Source organism: Amphiura filiformis, chromosome 5, assembly GCF_039555335.1.
Source record: "Amphiura filiformis chromosome 5, Afil_fr2py, whole genome shotgun sequence".
In the NCBI taxonomy this organism is placed as follows: Eukaryota; Metazoa; Echinodermata; class Ophiuroidea; order Amphilepidida; family Amphiuridae; genus Amphiura; species Amphiura filiformis.
The window spans coordinates 9,440,679-9,461,682 of NC_092632.1; the positions used below are offsets into that span (position 1 = coordinate 9,440,679).

A 21,004-nucleotide genomic window follows, 5' to 3' on the forward strand; every position below is an offset into this window, starting at 1 on the left:
TCACCAAGACCCACAGCAGTCACCCATCGCAATTGGTCCATTTACATTTGATATATTTGGTACACTTACAGGTTGTATCAAATGCCATGAAAATTTGCCGTATCTCGTCGTCTCCAACTACAGCTGCAAGTTTGGTAGTCATCAAGCTCACAAAATGCTCCAAGGATACACCTGTAACAACAAAATACATGTATGTACTGTTTGGTCATTTTTGTCTACTCTGTACTGTAAGAAAAACACTTTTGCACTTTGCAGAACTTTCAAATTGTCATGTACACCTTCATGTACGGTAACTTCTTCTTCTTAGCATGTCCAAGCGCAGGGTCAAATGCGCCCGAGCCAATAGCTGACTCAGTGACGAGCAGAATCGTTGAATTCAGCTAGGTCCTCATGTGTGCAATGTTGCCCCATCTGTGGACAGACCAACAGGTGTTCCATAGTCTGTGGAACCGTTCCACACTCACAGGTAGTGTTTTGTCCTTCTTGTAGGTATCCCCATTTCTGCAAAGCGACCTTGCACCTTCCGACCCCTGATCTTAGTCTGTTGAGACACCGCCACTCAGGCCATGTGGAATCAGCTCCAGGCGGTAGCTGCTCACTGGGTTGCAGTCCCATAGCTGGTGAATTGGGAGATCTCTCTTTTCACAGGGTGAGTCTTTCCGCTTCCTTGGAGACTGTCCCAAGAGGATGAACTTTGCTTAGGAAGCTTCCTCTGGATCTAAGGCGTTTGGGTGTAGCAGTCTGGTTGAACATGGGGTGCTTTATATCAGTGGTCTGACACTCAAGCTCTTGCATGCTGGTCACTTGTCGGCGTACATCTGGAGGGGCTATAGCAGCTAAGGTGTAGAGACTCTCCGTTGGTGTTGATCGTAACTTAAACAAATATATAAACTGTTTTAAATTTTGCAGACAAAAGTGGGAAGTCTTTGGACAAGTTCATTTGGAATGTTAGATTAAACGGTTAACATAGTACTTTTTGTATAATTCCAAGAAAAATGAAGGGGTTAGACTCACATTTTAGTGACTTTTCATCACTACACTATACTGGGTTTCAGAGAAGAATGGCAGTCCCTTGCTCAGATTGACGCGCGCCTAGTTAATGAGCGACATATGCGGAGCTTGTGTTCCCTTCAAGGACGCCGATCTGCGCCGCGCCGAGCAATGTTTTGACGCACAAAACGCCAATCAGATTATCGGTCTATTGCTATGATTGTCAGACGATATATTTAGCCAATCAGAACCCCACTTCCGTGTTTACGCCATGCACGCTCTCAAAATGTAAACAATTGTTTGATTGGCGTAAAATAGGGTAGATAAAAAATAGGGTAGATAGGTCAGGGTTTTTTGGGTTTTTTTTACTTTTTAAGCTGTAAGGCCAAAAAACAACATGTTTGTTTCCTGTAGCAGGTCTAAAAAGTCAAATGCGAAATGCGGTTTTTAATTTTTTTTTATCCATGTTTTGAAATGAAAATCCTGCAATGGTAGTTTACACCCACACACACACTAGGCCCTGTTCAGTGGCGTGTCGGAGGGGGGGGGGCTTTGGGTGCTGAAACCCCCCACTTGTTGTTAAAAATCATGTAAAATCAGCCGTTTTTTTGGCAATTTTAGCCATTAATGATTAAGCCCCCTGCATAACTCTGAAAAGCCCTCTGAGCCCCCCTCCCCCCACTGTTGTTCACTCTGGTACTGGTGTTTCTAGACGTTTTAGAACCGGCAACACATCTGTCTGGTTTTGATGACATCACCAAACTTTCTTGTTTCCGAGTATTTATGACCTGGTCATAATTTTTTTCCAGTCTGTAGGCCCCCTTGTCTTTATTCATAGTGTCTTTTCCCCTACTCGTGATCCAGATTGCTTCCTTTAGCCACCGTGTAGTTTTGTCGGATTCTTGATCAATAACCTGAGCTTCCTCCCACCCAATTACGAGGTTTATGTTCCTAATGTTGTTGGCAATGCTATATCAGGGCATCAATTGAAAATTTTTGACCGTTTGTATTGAAGATATACATTTCTTTCTCATAAAGACATAACATTTTTAGGAGCTTTTGGGAAAAAATGTATATCTTCAACATCAAAAATCAAAATTTTCATATGATGGATGACTTTTCATCTCATTAGATTTATATAATTTACATCGAGGCTGTTAAAAATTTTTAAATATCATTTTTTTATAATTTGCCATAAAATTTCTATTATTTCGCAGATTAAAAAAAAATCAAAATAATATGATATCACTAGGACATTCCTCGTATTAACAAGGCGGTTCTCGAACCACGAGTCTCGCCTGCTTTTGTGACCGCCTGCTTTTGCGATAACTGTTGGTAGAGAGGTAAATGAATTTGGCGGTTATCGGCTGGGCACGATGATCTGGCTGATGGTAACTGTACTGTACCCACCAAGTTTCATGCCCATGCAACAGTTTTACTAATATGACCTCAGATGACCCCAGGTGGCCCTGAAATGACCTTCTAAAATTTTGGCTCTAAATGTTGACTGTACCCCTCGTGCTAAGTTTCATGCCCATACAACAGTTTTTACTAATTTGACCTCAGATGACCCCTGGTGGCCTCGAAATGACCTTCCAAAAATTTGGCTATAAATGTTGACTGTACCCATCAAGTTTCATGCCCATACGACAGTTTTTACTAATTTGACCTCAGTTGACCCCTGGTGACTCTGAAATGACCTTCCAAATATTTGGTTTTAAATATTGACTGTACCCACCAAGTTTCATGCCCATACGACAGTTTTTACTAATTTGACCTCAGATGACCCCTGGTGACCCCGAAATGACCTTCCAAAAATTTGGCTTTAAATGTTGACTGTGTACCCACTAAGTTTAATGCCCATCCGACAGTTTTTACTAATTTGACCTCAGATGACCCCTGGTAACCTCAAAATGACCTTCCAAAAATTTGGCTTTAAATGTTGACTGTACCCACCAAGTTTCATGCCCATCGACAGTTTTCACTAATTTGACCTCAGATGACCCCTGGTGACCCCAAAATGACCTTCCAAAATTTGGCTTTAAATGTTGACTGTACCCACCAAGTTTCATGCCCATATGACAGTTTTTACTAATTTGACCTCAGATGACCCCTGGTGACCCCAAAATGAACTTCCAAAAATTTGGCTTGAAATGTTGACTGTACCCATCAAGTTTCATGCCCATACGACAGTTTTTAATAACTTGACCTAAGATGACCCCTGAGTGACCTCGGATGACCCCGTAATGACCTTCCAAAAATTTGGCAAAACCAAAGAACTATTTCATCAAAGTAATAAATCAAAACAGAAAGATGCTTCCTTTACGAGTTATCACTCATTGAAAGTGCTACTTTGCTATCTTTTACATGGAAAGCGACTATCTTAAAGTCGTCATATTTCGTTAATTACATGATTGATCAAGCTGTTATTTGGATATGTGATACACAGTTGAAAATTAATTATTAAAAGATTTGGTGACCTCAGTTGACCTTTGACCTTGTATGTGACCTTTGACCTCACGAAATTGGATAAAGTATGTTGCACTGACAAATCAAATTTGGCAATACCAAAGAACTATTTCATCAAATAAATCCAAACAGAAAGATGCTTCCTTTACGAGTTATCACTCATTGAAAGTGCTACTTTGCTATACTTTACATGGAAAGCGACTATCTTAAAGTCGTCATATTTCCTTAATTACATGATCGATCAAGCAGTTAGTTGGATATGTGATGCACAGTTGAAAATTAGTTATTAAAAGATTTGGTGACCTCAGTTGACCTTTGACCTTGTATGTGACCTTTGACCTCACGAAATTGGATAAAGTATGTTGCGCTGAAAATCTAATCAGGTCGAGTACCACTGGCCCCGCTACTCCTCACCAAGTTACGTCACTGTACCCCATACGGATCTCCAGATAATCTGTTCGCAAGGTATTTTGCTTATTACGCATATATTATGCAAATTAGGTACTTAATTACCATATTTTACGCTCAAAATCTAATCAGGTCAAGAACCTCTGGCCCCACTACTCCTCACCAAGTTACGTCACTGTACCCCATACGGATCTCCAGATAAGCTGTTGACAAGGTTTTTTTGCTTGATACGCATCAAATATGCATAAATTATGCAACTTAGGTACTTAATTACCATATTTTGCCCTGAAAATCAAATCGGGTTGAGATCCTCTGGTCATACTACCCCCTACCACGTTATGTTGACCGTACCCATCAAGTTTCGTGCCCATACGACAGTTTTAGTCATTTGACCTCAGATGACCCCTGGATGACCTCGGGTGACCTTGACGCATTAACCAATACAAACTTGTTCTGTCTGGGGTGAAGATGCACCCACCCACCAAGTTTGAAGAACGTGCGACCTCTAGTCTCCGAGAAAATAGGTTTTTGCATTTTATGCATAAATTATGCAAATTAGGTACTTAATTACCATATTTTGCGCTGAAAATCGAATCGGGTTGAGATCCTCTGGTCATACTACCCCCTACCACGTTTCATCATCATAGGGCTTATGGATCTTACGGATCCCCAGATACAGCTCAATAAGGCGGATTTCTTCAGATTTCCAACCATATTTGCAGAATCGTTCCGCATAAATTATGCAAATTAACAACTAAATGCGCATACTTTTCGCCGAAAAACTAATCAGGTGATCAGCAGGTGTGTATCATTCCTGTCACCAGGTTTCGTTACCATGCGCCCGACGGATCTTGAGATAGTCTGTCCACAAACTCCGCTATCAATTTGCGCTGATTTTCAAGATAAATTATGCAAATTAGCTATGTTAATTTGCATATTTTTCACCGAAAACATACGGTTACGGAGCAAACTTGGATACCCTTCCTCCCACCAAGTAGCGTCGCCGTAAGTCTTACGGTTCCCCAGATACAGCTCCGGACGGACACACATACATCCACACACACACACCCCCACACACACGGACGGACAGACAGAAATAGTGATTACTAAGTCCCATCCTGAACAAAGTTCAGGCGAGACAAAAATGCAATTTGGTGTGTCTGATGTGCTCTCAGGTCCCACTATTGGTTCCTTCCTCGCCATAGGGCCATGACTTCCGTAGTATTGTAAAAAGCGGGGCACACAGAGGCAGCCTAACCGTGAACTCATGTCACAGTTTCAAAGGTTCACCCTGCATTCATAAAAGTACTCACATGTTCCGTTTTGTGATATTATCCTTTAAAATAACACTATTACAGGCGGATGATGTAAGTTTTAATCTTACAAACACGATACAGCCTGGATATGTTTGCATTTTGCTCATTTATTAACCCTAACCCAACTAGGTCTCACTAAAGCTCACTATTAAAACCACTCTGCGTGCATGCATTCCACAGGACTTGATGACGGAATCAGACCAAGTCATACACAGGGAATCGTTGGCCGGGCCAACGTCACCTGTGTGGCTACATGCTGGGGATCTTCTGCGTGGCATGCGAGGGGTCCGAGGTTCGAATCCCGGGGGTGCCAAGTGACTTTTCTCTTCATCTTCCCTCCTTTTTTGTTCCTTCTTTCCCTTTCGATAGCAAAAAAACCACGGGTAGGGTTAGGGTTAATATGCATGTTTTTCCTAGGCGTATGCCTCCTTAACCCTAACCCAACTAGGTCTCACTAAAGCTCACTATTAAAACCACATGCATGCATTCCACGGGACTTGATGACACAATCAGACCAAGTCATATATACCCAGGGAATCGTTGGCCGGGCCAACGTCACCTGTGTGGCTACACGCTGGGGATCTTCTGCGTGGCATGCGAGGGGTCCCGAGGTTCGAATCCCGGGGGTGCCAAGTGACTTTTCTCTTCATCTTCCCTCCTTTTTCGTTCCTTCTTTCCCTTCCGATAGCAAATAAACCACGGGTAGGGTTAGGGTTAAAGGAAATATGGCATTTAGCTATTGTCAACAAGGGGTCATCAGGTATAATGAACTAATACCTCTGCTATTCAGCACTTTACAAGTGCAAATGTTCCTCATTTTTTGGCACTTTAGACAAATTGACCACTGGCAAGGTAAACATTAATCTCTTGTACACAAGACATATGCTTGATCATCTTTCATTCAGATTTGTGTTCAGGCTAAATAGTTGCGTTTGTGTTAGTGTTGATGACCCGGAATTATTATGGGTCATCCATAACAAACGGCATCTGTCTTCGGAAAATTTTGATTTGAAAGGTCTACCGAGAACCCCTGCTGTATATAAACAGATAATCGACCTACCTGGTCCACCGATTCCTTTCATGATTTGATCCACTTCATACTAAATGAATAGAACAAAATAAAAGCTTTTATTAGACTTCAACCTGAGTATATTTTGATATATAATTGGTTCGATTGAGCCCATATTTATTGGACAGCTATGAGTTTTAAAATATTGGACAAGGCGCAGTTGAGTCCAATATTTTAAAACACATAGCGAGACCAATAAATATTGAGCGTAAAGCATCAAATTTTATCATTATTATGTGTTGGATCCAATATTTTCACACACTTGGATTCATCAAAACATAATGCCAACATTTGGATGTGCTACTTTGTACCACATCACGGACAAAACCTGTTTAAGTCAATGATCACAAGAAATGCAAAAAATAAAAAATAAAAAAGCAGATCAAAATATTTGAAATCAGTAACTGATTCAGAAACTTGCAAATTACAAGGTATGATTTTATGATCATACAACAAATCCCAGATATCATTCAAATTTACCAATACTGTAATAAAAGATGTCATTTTGTAACATCTTTGCTTTTTTTTAGTTTTCTTAAATAGACCTGTAGATAACAGATTAACCTTAATTTCATGGTAGCTGTGTTGAGAGTGTTTACAGTAAAATGTTCTTTTTCACTCCGCCAAAAATCACAACTTAAATTCCTTTGATGGTTATTGTTTAACATTGTGTACACTGTACAACATTCTGACTGTCCAACTCAAGTTGTGAATTGCCATCATCCAGATTAACCCAGCCAGCCAGCAACTAACCTTTGATGGTTTATAGCCAAACAACATCACCACGGCCACCTTCAGATCATCTCTTGTCAGGTAACCTTTCTTGCCTTCATCACATTCATGAAAAACCTAGTTTTGAGAGAAAAAATGGAAAGAGACAATGGTTAAATGTGTACAATTTCATGTGTCATTATATTAAGAATTAGAACTAACACTTCTTATCTACAGATCTTTCAACTTTACTGAGGATGCTAGTTCTAAAGATCCAAGTCACATTGAGAGCTTTTCGAGAAAAATGGCAAAGAAGACTGATTTCTTCACTTAAGTTATACCTCGCGACAACAGGATCCACCCACACACAAAAAACTGATAAAAACACAAGAAATTTAGCATTTACTGCTGGTACTGTATTTAGAGCACTAAGTACAATTATGCTCCCTGAGGCTAGAAAACTTTCTAAAGGATGTTAATGGCAAAGACAACTGCCATGTCCATGTAGTTTCAACGCAAGGTGGTACTTATATGCTCTACCACATTATTTCACTATGAAACTTGCACAGAGGGTTTGATAATTCCCTTGTAGTGATACTGGAAGTCTGTCATCTCTGGCTGTCGCTGTATGCTGCTGATCCGCTTTTCCAAAGAGAAAAACTTTTTTCTGGACTTTCTTATCGATACTCAGTTTGGTGTTAACAGTAAACAGCCTTGTGGTCCCTTAAACCGGCTACAGCTTTACAGCAATCAATAAAGTTGGGGTGAGATGCGATTACCAGTCCAGAATATTTGTGGTGGCTCCTGATATCTGCGTTGCTTCTTTGACCATTTGGGAGTACCTTTAGAATACCCTACCACATCGACGGCGCCGCAAAGCTGCACCTTTTTTTGTAAAACTACACCGACGTCGGTGCGAATTACTTATTAATGGGATAGATTTAAATTAAGTTAGAGGTATATGAGTCAGGTTTTTAATAAAGTATGTCGGCGTTTGACTTAATGAAGTTTGCATTCGTCAAGGTAATAAGTGTTAGTACGATTAAATTATTGTGGTTACTTCTAGATAGTAGTAATGTCATATTTGAATTTAATTTAAGCATAATGAAATAACTATATTGCATTAAATAATGGGTTAGAAGTATTAATTATGCTTAATAGATTTTAATGTACTCAAGTAATAATGATGACCGCATCAAAAGATGATGTTAATAAGCATGATATAATTATAATTAGTGTGACGTATAAGAGCCCGATTGTAATTGGTTATGAATGATTACATAATTCTAATTATTATGATGGATTAGAGGGCGATGGTAGTTAATTAATAATTATGACATAATAATAATGAGTGTGAGGGATAAGAGGGTTGTTGTAAGTAATTAAGAATGATTGTTAATAGTGATTAAAGTTATATATATTGATTTATAGAGGAATGTTAATTGTTAATGAGTGGTTTGATTAAGAATGAGTAGCATTTATTTCATGGAGTAAAATCAGTAAATACGTTAAGTATCATTATATTGAATAATGATGTGATGGTGAATGAAGGTATCGTTGTTGCTGTGCTACAGCGACGCCGCAAAGGTATCGCTGTTGCCGTGCTACAGCGACGGTAACTAGACCTTTTATGAGGGGCCTACACCGACGGCGGTAAGGTAGACCTATTTCCTTAAGGCTACACCGACGGTGCAAAGGTGCACCTTATGTAGGCCTAATTGTTAAAGTTGTCATATTAGCAAATGAGTGTGGTGGAGGAAGGTATCGTTGTTGCCGTGCTACAGCGGCGGCGCCGGCTAGACCTTTTACGGGACTACACCGACGGGCGAAGGTATCGCTGTTGCCGTGCTACAGCGGCGGCGCGAAGCTATACCTTTTCAGTGGGCTACACCGGACGGTAGCGAAGGTGTCGTTGCTGCCGTGCTACAGCGACGGCGCAAAGCTAGACTTTTCGAGGGGTTAAATCGAGGCGCGATGGTATACCTATTTCCGTATGCTAACACCGACGGCACTCGAGGTATACCTTATTTGGTCATGTCACCAAATGAATGTAGGGGAGGTAGGTATCGCTGTTGCCGTGCTACAGCGACGGCGCGAAACTATACCTTTTACGGGGCAACACCGACGGCGCGAAGGTATCGCTGTTGCTGTGCTACAGCGACGGCGCGAAGCTATACCTTTTTACTGGGCTACACCGACGGCGGGAAGGTATCGCTGTTGCCGTGCTACAGCGCGGCGCAAGCTATATCTTTTACTGGGCTACACCGACGGCGGGAAGGTATCGCTGTTGCCGTGCTACAGCGACGGCGCGAAGCTATACTTTTTTGCTGGGCTACACCGACGGCGCGAAGCTATCGTTGTTGCTGTGCTACAGCGATGGCGCAAAGCTAGACTTTTTGCGTATTTTGTAATGACTTGAGGGTACATGCCACAAGATAGCTTTCCATAGACTTTACGTGCAAAATAGGGGTCACGTTTTAGGCTATAAGTCGAGTTACGTCTTACTTTGAAATATATATTTGATATCATCTTAATCAGAACAAAATACTGCATAACATATCTGAAAATGACACCATATTTTAGGTCTACTTTTTGAGAAAAATAGCGCTATATAAAAAGGCCCGATTTTCCCGTGTTTATGTCCGACTGCTAACCGCGTTTTGACCTTGTGTGTTCATGCGCTCATCATTGTAAACATCACTCAAATTTTCGTGTTTTCTGTTCAAATTAGTAGAGATCACATTCACAAGTTCTAGCAAAACACGATTTGCAACACTAAAATTGTTAATATTGTACCGATTTTGCACAATTTTATGCAAAGTTGGGACTATAGTCGTGATAAACTTTTACCGGAAACCGCTTCACAGGCGGATTTATTGGTATGAACCCTTGATCAAATAAATGTAATGAAGAGGAGGAAGGTATCGCTGTTGCTGTGCTACAGCGACGCCGTTAACCTATACCTTGCCATTGGGTGAAGGCACCGCGAAGACGCCGCGAATGATATGATGCACATGTGAAATGGGGAGTTGCTTGTTTGTTGACAAGAGGAAATATTAAGTTAAGTTGTCATTGGTAAGCGCATAATGCACATAACTTAGTTTGCACCTGGTTGTCACTGGTTGGGGCATTTTATGAACGACGTATACACTGGTTTATGTGATTTCATAATTTCCAGATATTATAAATAAAAACAGGACCGTGACCACTGAAAAGTTAATTAAGAAGAAACAGAACTTTTGCACCTGGTTATCACTGGTTGGGGCCTTTTATGAACGACGTATACACTGGTTTATGTGATTTCATACTTTGCAGTTGTTATAATAAAAACAGGACCGTGACCACTGAAAAGTTAATTAAGAAGAAAATGGTCATACAGTCCCGACTAATTAGGTGAAAAAATAAGCATCATAAGACATTTCTTTTACAAGTTCAACAAAACATTGTGAATGAAACAGAACTGTTATCTTCCATCTTTATTCAGATTTGTATTGAACGTAAGAACGCGGACCGTCAATGTAAAGTAAAGCTTGTGAGTGGTAGGGGCGTTTTATGAACGACGTAATCATGATCATTTTTTATCATTTAGGCCTATAATTAGCAAGGTCTTTTAAAAAGAAGAAATTTGGTACAAAAATCATGGAAATCGGTAGTAGGGTTGTTGAGAAATTGTCGTTCAAAGTTCACACGGCGATGTCGCTGTAGCCCTGCAACAACGATAACCTTCCTCATAGGCATAGCATTAATGGGTGAATATTTATAAAGTTTGTTTGTTTGTTTCTTAATTAATTCATTAATTATCAAACGGCGATGTCGCTGTAGCCCTGCAACAACGATACCCTTCCTCATGGGCATAACATTAATGACTGAATATTGATAAAAGTTTTAATTGTTTAAGAACGTTAATTAATTGATTAATTATCAACGGCGAAGTCGCTGTAGCCCTGCAACAACGGTAACCTTCCTCGTGTGCATCATAATTTACATATTATATGGTAATTAATGACTGAGTATTGTTAAAAGTTAATGTTTTTATTTAATGTTCTTAAGTTAATTAATAATTATTTATCTCTTCTTTAAATAAGATAATTAATGAATGGAAACCGATCATTATGCAGATTTATGATTCCTGGCTGATTATGGGAAGCAAAGCAATAATTATGAATATTAATTAAATTTAAAATTTACTAATGTTCCTCTTCTTCATTATATAGTGGCATTATTAATTAAATTACTACAATGTTGTTTTGAATCTCTCTCGTTCGTTTATTTAATTTGCTGATTGCACTGAGTTAATCCATACATCATTCAATGTAATCCTATCATCGAGTTTCGCGCCGTCGGTGTAGCAGGGCTAAAACTAGGGTAGCTTCGGCGACGGCCAAATGTGGTAGGGTATAGTAAAGTTTAGCCACCATTTGATCTAAGAAAAATTCATTGCAGATAATAGCCAGATATCAAGCAGAAGGTTAATTTTTTATGAACAATAGCACATGAGGAGTGACACAGGTCAAGTACTTATATACAGGCACCTAGATGTACTATAAAAGAAAAATACACAGGCCAATCAGTGGTTCAGCTTAGGAACAACAAGAGTGAAGGGGTACAGTAAAGTATCAGACACATGTAATAAGATGCTTAGGCACTCTGCTCTTGAAGGAAGATGCGCTGTTGTCAGATGTCTCCGATTACTCCATCTGGTAGGCTATTCCAAACATGAACTACAGTGTGGATGAAGGTTCTGTCAGTAATAGAAACTGGTACAGTGAGCATGACAAGACATGGACAAGCTGTATCGGGTAGCTCTTCTGACTACATATTATTATTATGGCTTTGGTAGCAGTGCCTTCTGGTAGGCACAAACTGGTGTGCATATAATTGTCATTTTCATGGTAAAGGGCGCAACTTTGGATTTTTAACATTTTGATCCATAGTGGTCTAATAAAGCCACTGAATTCCATGATTTTTGGCCACATACATGTAAGTCATCTAGTTAGCAGCTACCTTGGGTAGCATAATCATCTTTGGGAGTTACTGCGTTCAGTTTTGGCAGGCTAAAATGTCCATAATTATGGCCTTTTTGATGTACTAAAAAAACAGTAACATTTTTGTAAAGCCCTGTTTTCTTAAGGAGGCACACAGGATCACTGAAGTGTTACATGACCAAAATTGAGTTTTCATCACTAATGTCATCTTTAAACTATATTTTATCTTGTCATTAATAGATTTTAAAGAAATCTTAAAATTTTAACCATAAAAAAGCTATTTTCAACACCCGTTTTCATTAAAAAAATCGTCATAATACAAAAGCAAGTAAATCATTGTTTTCCCGCAATAGATCGTGTTCTCGTATCGCGTATGCAGCGTACAGCTAGCAAAGAGACGCACACATGGTAAACTTATCGGGGATGCGGATTGCTGATTGAGACGCTAGGGTCGTCAATCGCGATCACTACCATATTATCGTATTGATCTGCCTCCAAGGTAGGTAGGCCACGAAACTGCGGGCCGACAGACCACCACCGCCCGGGCACCACCGTCCCCGGCTCAAAATCAGACAAATCTCGGAGCCCAGTACTCGATAAATTACGACTAAATAAAGTGCTGGTATAAATTGTAGTCATTTTGTATATGAACAGAATAGTGAGTTTTTGTTTTTTGTTTGTTTTAGTTTTTCAAGTTTCATTCTGAAATTAAAAGATGAAATTTTATCTGTAAGAAGTACATGTATAATAGTTTAACCGTAAGAAGCCCTGTAATGATGACGCAGCCTGATAGAAAACGTATGTCCTATTCTGCAAGTAGGCTGGTTTTAGCCCGTATAGTATGTCACTAGGCCTATTATTTTATGTTTAAATATTTGTTTTATTTCATTCATTCATTCATTCATTCATTCATTCATTCATTCATTCATTCATTGTTATTATTTGATTTACTTTTATGGTTTTTACCAATTTGTTGGTATAATTTGAAAAGAAACGATAGGCCTATTGGTTATTGGAACATTTTTATGAGCTTTTATGCAGTCCTGGCCCTTGGTTCGGGAGCATCTGCGGTCGTTCAGTTTTTTCATTTTCGTCTTAATTTTGAAGACCATAAAAATAGGCTACAAGCAGTTCAATACCTAGGCCCTGAACAATGTTTCAAAGTGTTTTTAAAACACAGATTTATGATTCGTTTTCAACTCCTGATCGACCGTTAACCAATGTAAAAACGTTGACATTTCAAAACATACTTGATCGGCCATCTAGGAATAGGCCTACAACTCGATGTCAAAAATGTCGATATTCAAGCACATGTTTATGGAAGCATTTTCGTGAATGTTTTAATGCCAAATAATTTCAAACGAGAAATGTAATCGAAAACGCAAATTCGTGCCATTTTCATAACCCATTTTAAAAACTTTTCCATTAATTAGTATTAGGCCTACCATGATTACGATAAAAGCTTTAAGCTTTTACAACACCTTTTACGAATGTTTTGGCTGAATGCCTTTTTTTTTTTTTTTTTTTGCAACGTTTGCTTAGCGTTTATAATGTTTTCTGCAAACTTTATAAGGTAGGCCTAAACTGCCAATAAAGCATTGTTCGTGAATGTTTTGATGTAATGTTTTTAAACGCTCTTTGTAGCATGATGTATGCTTATCATGCCTATAGGCCTACAATCATGCAGGGTCGTATAAAACCACATTCTAATTTAAAAATAAAGTTTTCCGTTTTCTACTTTGAAATTGTGTATACTATATAGCTACTTTCCGTGTTTTCCGTTTTCTGGGCTTTCCATGTTTTGCCCGTTTTAACATACTTTTTTTTTTTTTTTTACAAGAAGTTTAATCAAGATATATTACAAACTTTACCCACTTTTTACACTTTTATTTGATTGAAAACAACAACAGACACGATTTTTTTTGAATTTTTATTCACTTTTTTTATGTGGTACAAAATGTTTTACAACTTTTGGCTTTTTAGGCCTATGACTTTTGTACGTGTTCGATATTCAGTAAAACAAAATTAGAATAAAATATAATAACAACAAACAATTCAGGAATTACAATAACAAAAACGGAATATTGAGTAATGCGACACATCAGAATCTTTTAAAATTTACTTGGGATTATTGTGGTGTAGGCCTATAACTCGCGTCGGGATATATGACTAACTTTGACGCGGGCGGGGCGCTGTGGTGGCTCTCAAGCACCTCATGCAAAAAAGCCATTTTAGAAAGTTTAGGCCTATTACAAAAAAAGAAAAAGCTACTAACGATATCATGTTTGCGGTTCAGAAAAGGACAATGTTGAACATAAAAATATTTGTCAATACAAAACAAAATCACCAAAAACGTAAAACGATAGATTAAAAACATTGCATTTAGAGCAAAATCATGAAAATTGGGCCAAAACAGAATACGCAATTATCATGATCATGTCTCAATTTAGTCTTCATTTCATAAATCTGTTAAAATAATTGCTTGTCAGTTATTCTATGCTATTTTTAATGTTCTGATGTCCGCAAAGTTTGAGACAGAGCATTTTTATTTAGCCGTAACGGGACAAAATAATTGTGCTCAAACACGGCAAAGCTGAATTTATACTCGATCACCGAGCGATTGTGATTAAACGCTTTTGGAAAGCGATGGGCAATCGCCCAATTTTGCATGCATCGCCCGTCGCTTTTGCATTTATACTTATCATGGCGATAGCGATTGCAGACGACAATTAAAATATACTAAATGCCACAAAATACATTTTTAAAACATCAGGTGCTGTCAATAATTATTGTTTTGAATTAATTCATCACCAAAAGTCAATAATCGAGAAAGGTACATTAATTAGCAAAATAATAGATCCAGTTGGTTGAAAATGATTGCTTGAATCAAGCCTTGATGCATTCACGTGTCAAGCGATATCGCTGGGAAGTTGAGATTTCTTCAACTTGCAAAAGCGACATCGTTTTTGCCTCAGCGATTTGAATTGATTGATCGGCTTGACGCTCTGGTAGACATGTCCACATTGCTTATTATATTAGAGGGCGACATTCAATCCAAAAAGTTGCGACCACAGTAGCTCACAGTCAATGGCTTAACTGTGTAATCCCCATAGGGAAATACAAAAGTTGGAAATTTGGACACCAGAAACTTGACGACGTAGTCTAAAAAGTGCTGGTACTTTATCCTTGATACAGAAGTCAGCATGCAGTGAAAGTTAGATTTCATAAAATAAAATCGCCTTTGTGTAAAATGGATCATCGTGGTAAAAGATAACTTCGCTAATTTTTGACCTACAGACATGATTGACCCTTCATTTTTTAAGTTAAATAATCACCTTTTTAAACAAAATAATTTCCATGTGAAATATCCTACTTGAAAATTTTGTGAACAATGAACATGCCTAGCTCTGGAAATGTAAGTAAAAAAAAAAAAAAAAAAAGTTGTTTGCTTGCCCTCGTCCGACCGACCGTCTCGGCAGTCCCGACCGTAGAACTTTTCTTTTTTGAAAAAAGGTTTTTTTTTGCGATTTTCCCAAAAATGGAATGTATTTTTCGTCTGAAAACCGATGATTTAAAAGAAAGCGTTGTAAAATACCATATCCTGCATGTTTACGTGTCCGGCTGTACCTGACTGTCGGGTTCCGCAATTTCGTATACCACCTCAGCGTCTAAGCTCTAATACAATTTGCTATCCACCTGCACATTTCGGACGGCGCATCTAGGGATGAGTTTATTTACAGGCAAAAATATGACCGCGTGCATATCGTGCAAGAATGGATACAATATAGCAGATGTTAAAATATATGGCAAAAGTAGATAAAATTTGAAAACAGTTGTACCAGATATTCATTTCTTGTTTATAAATATTTAGATTCATGATATTTGTTCGTATCGACTAGGAAGTAACATTGCACTATTTTTTTCAACATGTTTGTTGAGGCTACTTTTATTAAGAGCACAAATCGCTCGGTATAAATATGATTTCACTTTAAACATGGCGGACACAACACGAGTAGCGCGCTAGCTGTACAGGTGAAGCAAGGGACCGAACATGCTGATTAAAGCCATATTATAACATTTTCAAACAAAATAGATTAGCATTTCTTTGCCATAAAATGTTAGCTTTTACTGTCAGATATATCCCTTTTATTTTTGAGCGAACAACTACGGCAAAGCAAAGAAAATTGAATTTACTACCAGCGCACATGTCGCCAATACGTACTACTCCTTCGGTCATGTTGTGAGTACGACCCGTTGTTAATGTATATCACCGTCCATACGCCGTGTACGCATTTGACGGTACTGTGTGTTATGAACATCGTGTATGCGTTCGACTAATAATTCCATCGTAATAATAAAGCGGATTTTGACAAAACTACAGCACCTAGAGTCTTGATTTTTGCAGGGTATATTGGTTTAATAAAGTACAATTTAATCGTGTAAAAAAGGAATTTTAAAAATTCAGTGAGGGCGTCTTCCTCAGCAAATGTTATAATATGGCTTTAATATGATAGTTTTGAAAAGCAGAAAACACTACATGTAGGAGAATTGTACACTTCATTAAACGTAGGCCAGGCCTACATGTAGAAGAGCTACAATTGTTTAAGGTGCAAGTGGCGAGCACAGATGCTGGACCATGGCGTGATGTTGCTGCTACGGAAATGCTTGAACCATTAATTGCATTCGCCGATTCGGTATTCGCCATGTCTGTTTCTGGGAACGGAAAAAAAAAAAAAAATTTCCCGACCGACCAATCCAATTTTTAAAATCCATTCGAGGGCAAGCAAACAATTTTTTTTTTTGGCCTAAGGCAAAATAAAAAAATAAACATGTTTCACATCCTTTCGCTTCCTTTTTTGAGGTTTCCTCAAATATATTTTTATTTTTGGAAATTCAGTTATAACTTTTCAAAAAATATGTCTAGGAAGTTGGAATGCTTTCTATAGCCTTGTTAAGATAAAAGAAACATTTTAGGAAGGTTTTGTGATCATTGGAGGGGTGTAACTCTCAGAACAACAAATAAAAAAGGGCCTCCTTCTTTTTCCAGGCATTATTGTACATATGCAAAATGTATACGCTAAAACAGCTCTAACATGTCTAAGTATGGGTATTTACACCAATTTTGCGATAAAAAATAGAAAATAAAAAGCCCCCTCCTCTTTTCTAAAACCCGGACGTGAAACATGTTTTATTTTTTACTTGGCCTAGGGCCGGGCTAGGCTATTATACAAATATTTACTGCTCATGAGGGATCTGGTGGAATCTATTGTCCCCGAGGTGAACTGGAGACCGTGAGCCTACTATTTTAGTAAAGAAAATAGTAGGCTCACGGTCTCCAGTTCACCGAGGGGACCAATAGATTCCACCAGATCCCGAATTAAGAGCAGTAAATATTTGTTTTATATCCTTCATTAATATATTCTTTGTTCATTAATTGGTTAAAATATTAGAAACGCATAAGGCCTTTATCATAGTCATAGGCCTCGGTATAAATCTAGGCTAGGCCTAGTCAAGGCTAGACTGGCCTCGCTTTGTTTTGATTGAATGCACGTAGGCCTACATGCACAAAACACGCACATAGTTGAGTGGCTAAAGCTTACCGTGAAAATGTTGTAACCTCTCATATATCTCCGTGAAACGAGTAACCATGTTCTCTGTCAGTATTTTGCCGTCAATATTAAGATACTAATCCTGATGTAACTCAGATTATGGCATGAAACCGCCGTATTTTAGTTGCTAAGACAACATGACTTGCGACTCATTAATACCCCAGAACCAGCTGTGCTATCCCGCATATGTGGCGAGTTGCACGGACCACTAGGAACACTGCGACATGGATATGATGTCATACGCGCTCAGAAGGAGATAGTAAAACTATTTCCCGGGGAGATAGTACTTTGAATAGTACCTCGTTCCCTCATCAATCGGCTTTTTGACTGTTTTGTAAAATAGCAAAACTATTTTTGGTCACATGATACTCGTTTAACCAATGAACGAACGAGAATATATTAATGAAGGATATAAAAAGCACTGTCACTGTCACTGAGCATGATCATGCGTAGCCCGAAACATCATGGCCCTGTTCCTTCCTCACTAGGGCCATGAATGCCCTACGTACGTAAAAACGGGGCACCGAGAAAACATGTCGCGGTGATGACGTCACACTGACAGCATCTATTTATAGGAAGAGTTCAAAACACGGCGACGATAAGTCACAAGTCTGGTCTTTTACATCCTCAAATGTGCTCAAAATTTACGAACATGCACCAAATATGTTTTGTTTAAGTCTCATCTTCACGTGAGGAATGGTGGTAGGAAGTGGTATTTATGAGAAAAAGTGGTATTTTATGTGTACCCTGGACCAGATATGCTCAGGAGTCTCAGACCTTCGTACGGAGAAGGACAGTGGAAATCGTAGTGACGGAGGTGTGAGCACCTCGGGCTAGATCATGCGTGACTGGAAGGAAACTGAGAGTGGTGGTAAATGGAAAATCTTCATCATGGACCAATGTACTTAGTGGCATTCCGCAAGGCAGTGTCTTGGTTGGGACCAATTTTATTTGTGGTTTTCATCAACGATCTCCCGGATGTAGTACAGAGTTGTGTTAAGGTTTTTGCTGATGACACCAAGGTTTTTACACATGTTCAAGATGAAGATGACTGCAACAAGCTACAAAGAGATCTGGATGAGCTGAGTGATTGGTCAGACCGATGGCAGCTTGGTTTTAACGTCTCCAAATGTGGCACTATGCATTATGGCAACCAACAAGATCCTCACACATTACAGCATGTCTGATGGACACAGTAGAAGGAACCTGGATGTGTTTCAGGAAGAAAAAGATCTTGGAGTAAAGTTCGACCCAACATTAACATTCAGTAAGCATGTTGCAATGGTGGTGAAGAAGGCGAATAGTATGGTTGGGATCATCAGGAGGACCTTTAACTTCATTGATGAAGACATGTTGAGAACACTGACACTGTATAAGACCATAGTAAGGCCTAATTTGGAGTATGCAAACTGCATTTGGAGCCCTCTGCATCACAAAGACAACCAGCTGGTGGAAAAAGTCCAAAGAAGGGCCAGTAAGTTAGCACCACAGTTGAAAGATAAGTCATATGAAGAAAGATTGAGAGAATTGGGACTCCCTACACTGGCTTACAGACGTTTGAGAGGCGACATGATCCAGACTTACAAGATCATGCATGGGATTAATGATGTAGCCAAAGAAGCCATGTTTGAAATGACAAGCCACACGTCGGTGACCAGAGGACATAGCCTCAAAATCATGAAGCAGCACTCAAGACTTAGACAACACTCCTTCTCCAACAGAGTAGTAAACACCTGGAATGACCTGCCAAACAAGACAGTAAATGCTCCAACAATGAATTGCTTCAAGACAGCAGTGGATAAAGCCCTAGCCAAGAAGTTCAACAAATTTACATTTGGAGTTTCCAATTAAAGTATTTTCCATGGCATATATCTAAGTTATCATGCAGTGAATAATAGGATGAAATTGGGTGGGCATCACAGGGCAACAACCCTATTTCCAGAGCCCGAAGAACAGGTGAATACAGGTGAATACAGTGAAAATCGCTTTTCTGCAAAAGCGATCCGAGTATAAATTCAGCTTAAGGGTTTTCCGTCGTCACCCGATTCGACTCGACTATTGCGCCTCTTTTCAACGCGTGCGTACTCCGCGTCGTGCTCGGCATTGCGTTGCAGACATCGCAGAGAACGATGCGTGTTGTGCGTGTCAATGCTATTTTTGCGCACCGGCGATAACCAGGGCCACAAAATAAAGAAAACAATGTTTGCTGAGCGCAAGAAAAGTTGCCAGCGTGCTTCCACTGATAACGGACCCCCCCCCAAAGAAGGCTTACGACAGTAGGGTCCAATAGATGGTATGAAGTTATAGGCCTACCCAACAAACACAGAATCAATTTTTTTTAAACATTAGGCCTAAACAAGTGTTGGATAAATTGGTTAATTCGTTTTAATAATATTTTGGCCTAAATGTTGGGTAGGGCCTAACCACTACCGGTATATTATAGGCCTATTATTAAAGGTTATAGGTTTGTAGAACGTTTCATAATGAAACGCACCACACGGCAAGTTTATAATCCAACATTTAAATGTTTGAAGCATTTTGTGTTATTGGGTAAAGACCTAGGCCTACTACGTGCACTGAATTCATAATGCATGCGATAGACAACACCCGACTATTCAATTTCAAAAAAATGTGTCATAGGCCTACATTTACAAAAAAATAATATCATAGCCTAATAGGCCAAACGTTTTTCTACAGCTATAGGCAACCCCGTGTTTAACTTTGCTTTAATTGAACTTCTATGTGGTATGAATCCACCTCGAGATAATTCCGTATTATATAGTTTTTGTGACCAAAATTTTTTTCTCTCGGTAAGAGGCACTATTAAGCATGCTAAATAGGCCTATGCCTATAATAATTGTAGGCCTATTATAGTCAAACACTTCCGCCCATGGTGTCAAACGCTTCGCTTTAACATGTTTAATAAATCCTCTTTTTGGTCGATCGAGTCAGGTGAACATGGTGAAAGCTGAAAATTCCTCACTTTGTGTAACTTGATAACTCTTTGGTCCAATATCTTTGCAAATTGCATGCAGAATGTGAGTCTTTCTTACACCCATTTATTAGTAAGAATATTAAGGCATGAAGTCTTAATAATCGACATCATTAAAATAATTGTTCCTATTATGGTAACTTCTTATAGGTAATTTTTTTTACAGTGAAAACTTTCCTGCGTAAACAGACAATTCCTTTTTTGTGGCCATATGCGTAAACGAACGTTTATCTGGCATCAGATCGCGCGTGTATACCAGCGCGTTGGTACGCACCACAATATCCATCTACGCAATTAACTACGCATGGTGTCGCAGAAAAAAATGCATTTTTGACCTATTTTGGTCAATTTACGCGAAAAACAAGGTCCGGTACCCCAATTTTTTTTTTCTTGTGATTTACAGAGATTTTTATTTTCATAACATATATAAAATTTAAAAATTTTATCGATACAAT

At 38.9% G+C, this 21,004-nt stretch overlaps 1 protein-coding gene across 1 annotated transcript in view; it reads right to left on the bottom strand.

Annotated features, from left to right (window-relative positions):
* LOC140152580 (EF-hand calcium-binding domain-containing protein 11-like) overlaps window positions 1-21,004 on the bottom strand; it is a 78,942-nt gene that overhangs the window by 56,014 nt on the left and 1,924 nt on the right. The window contains exons 2-4 of the mRNA XM_072174971.1: window positions 7,006-7,101; window positions 6,244-6,283; window positions 70-171 (exon numbers count right to left, since the gene is read on the bottom strand). Of these exons, the coding sequence (XP_072031072.1) occupies window positions 70-171; window positions 6,244-6,283; window positions 7,006-7,101 (238 nt within the window). The remainder of the gene's footprint in view (window positions 1-69; window positions 172-6,243; window positions 6,284-7,005; window positions 7,102-21,004) is intronic.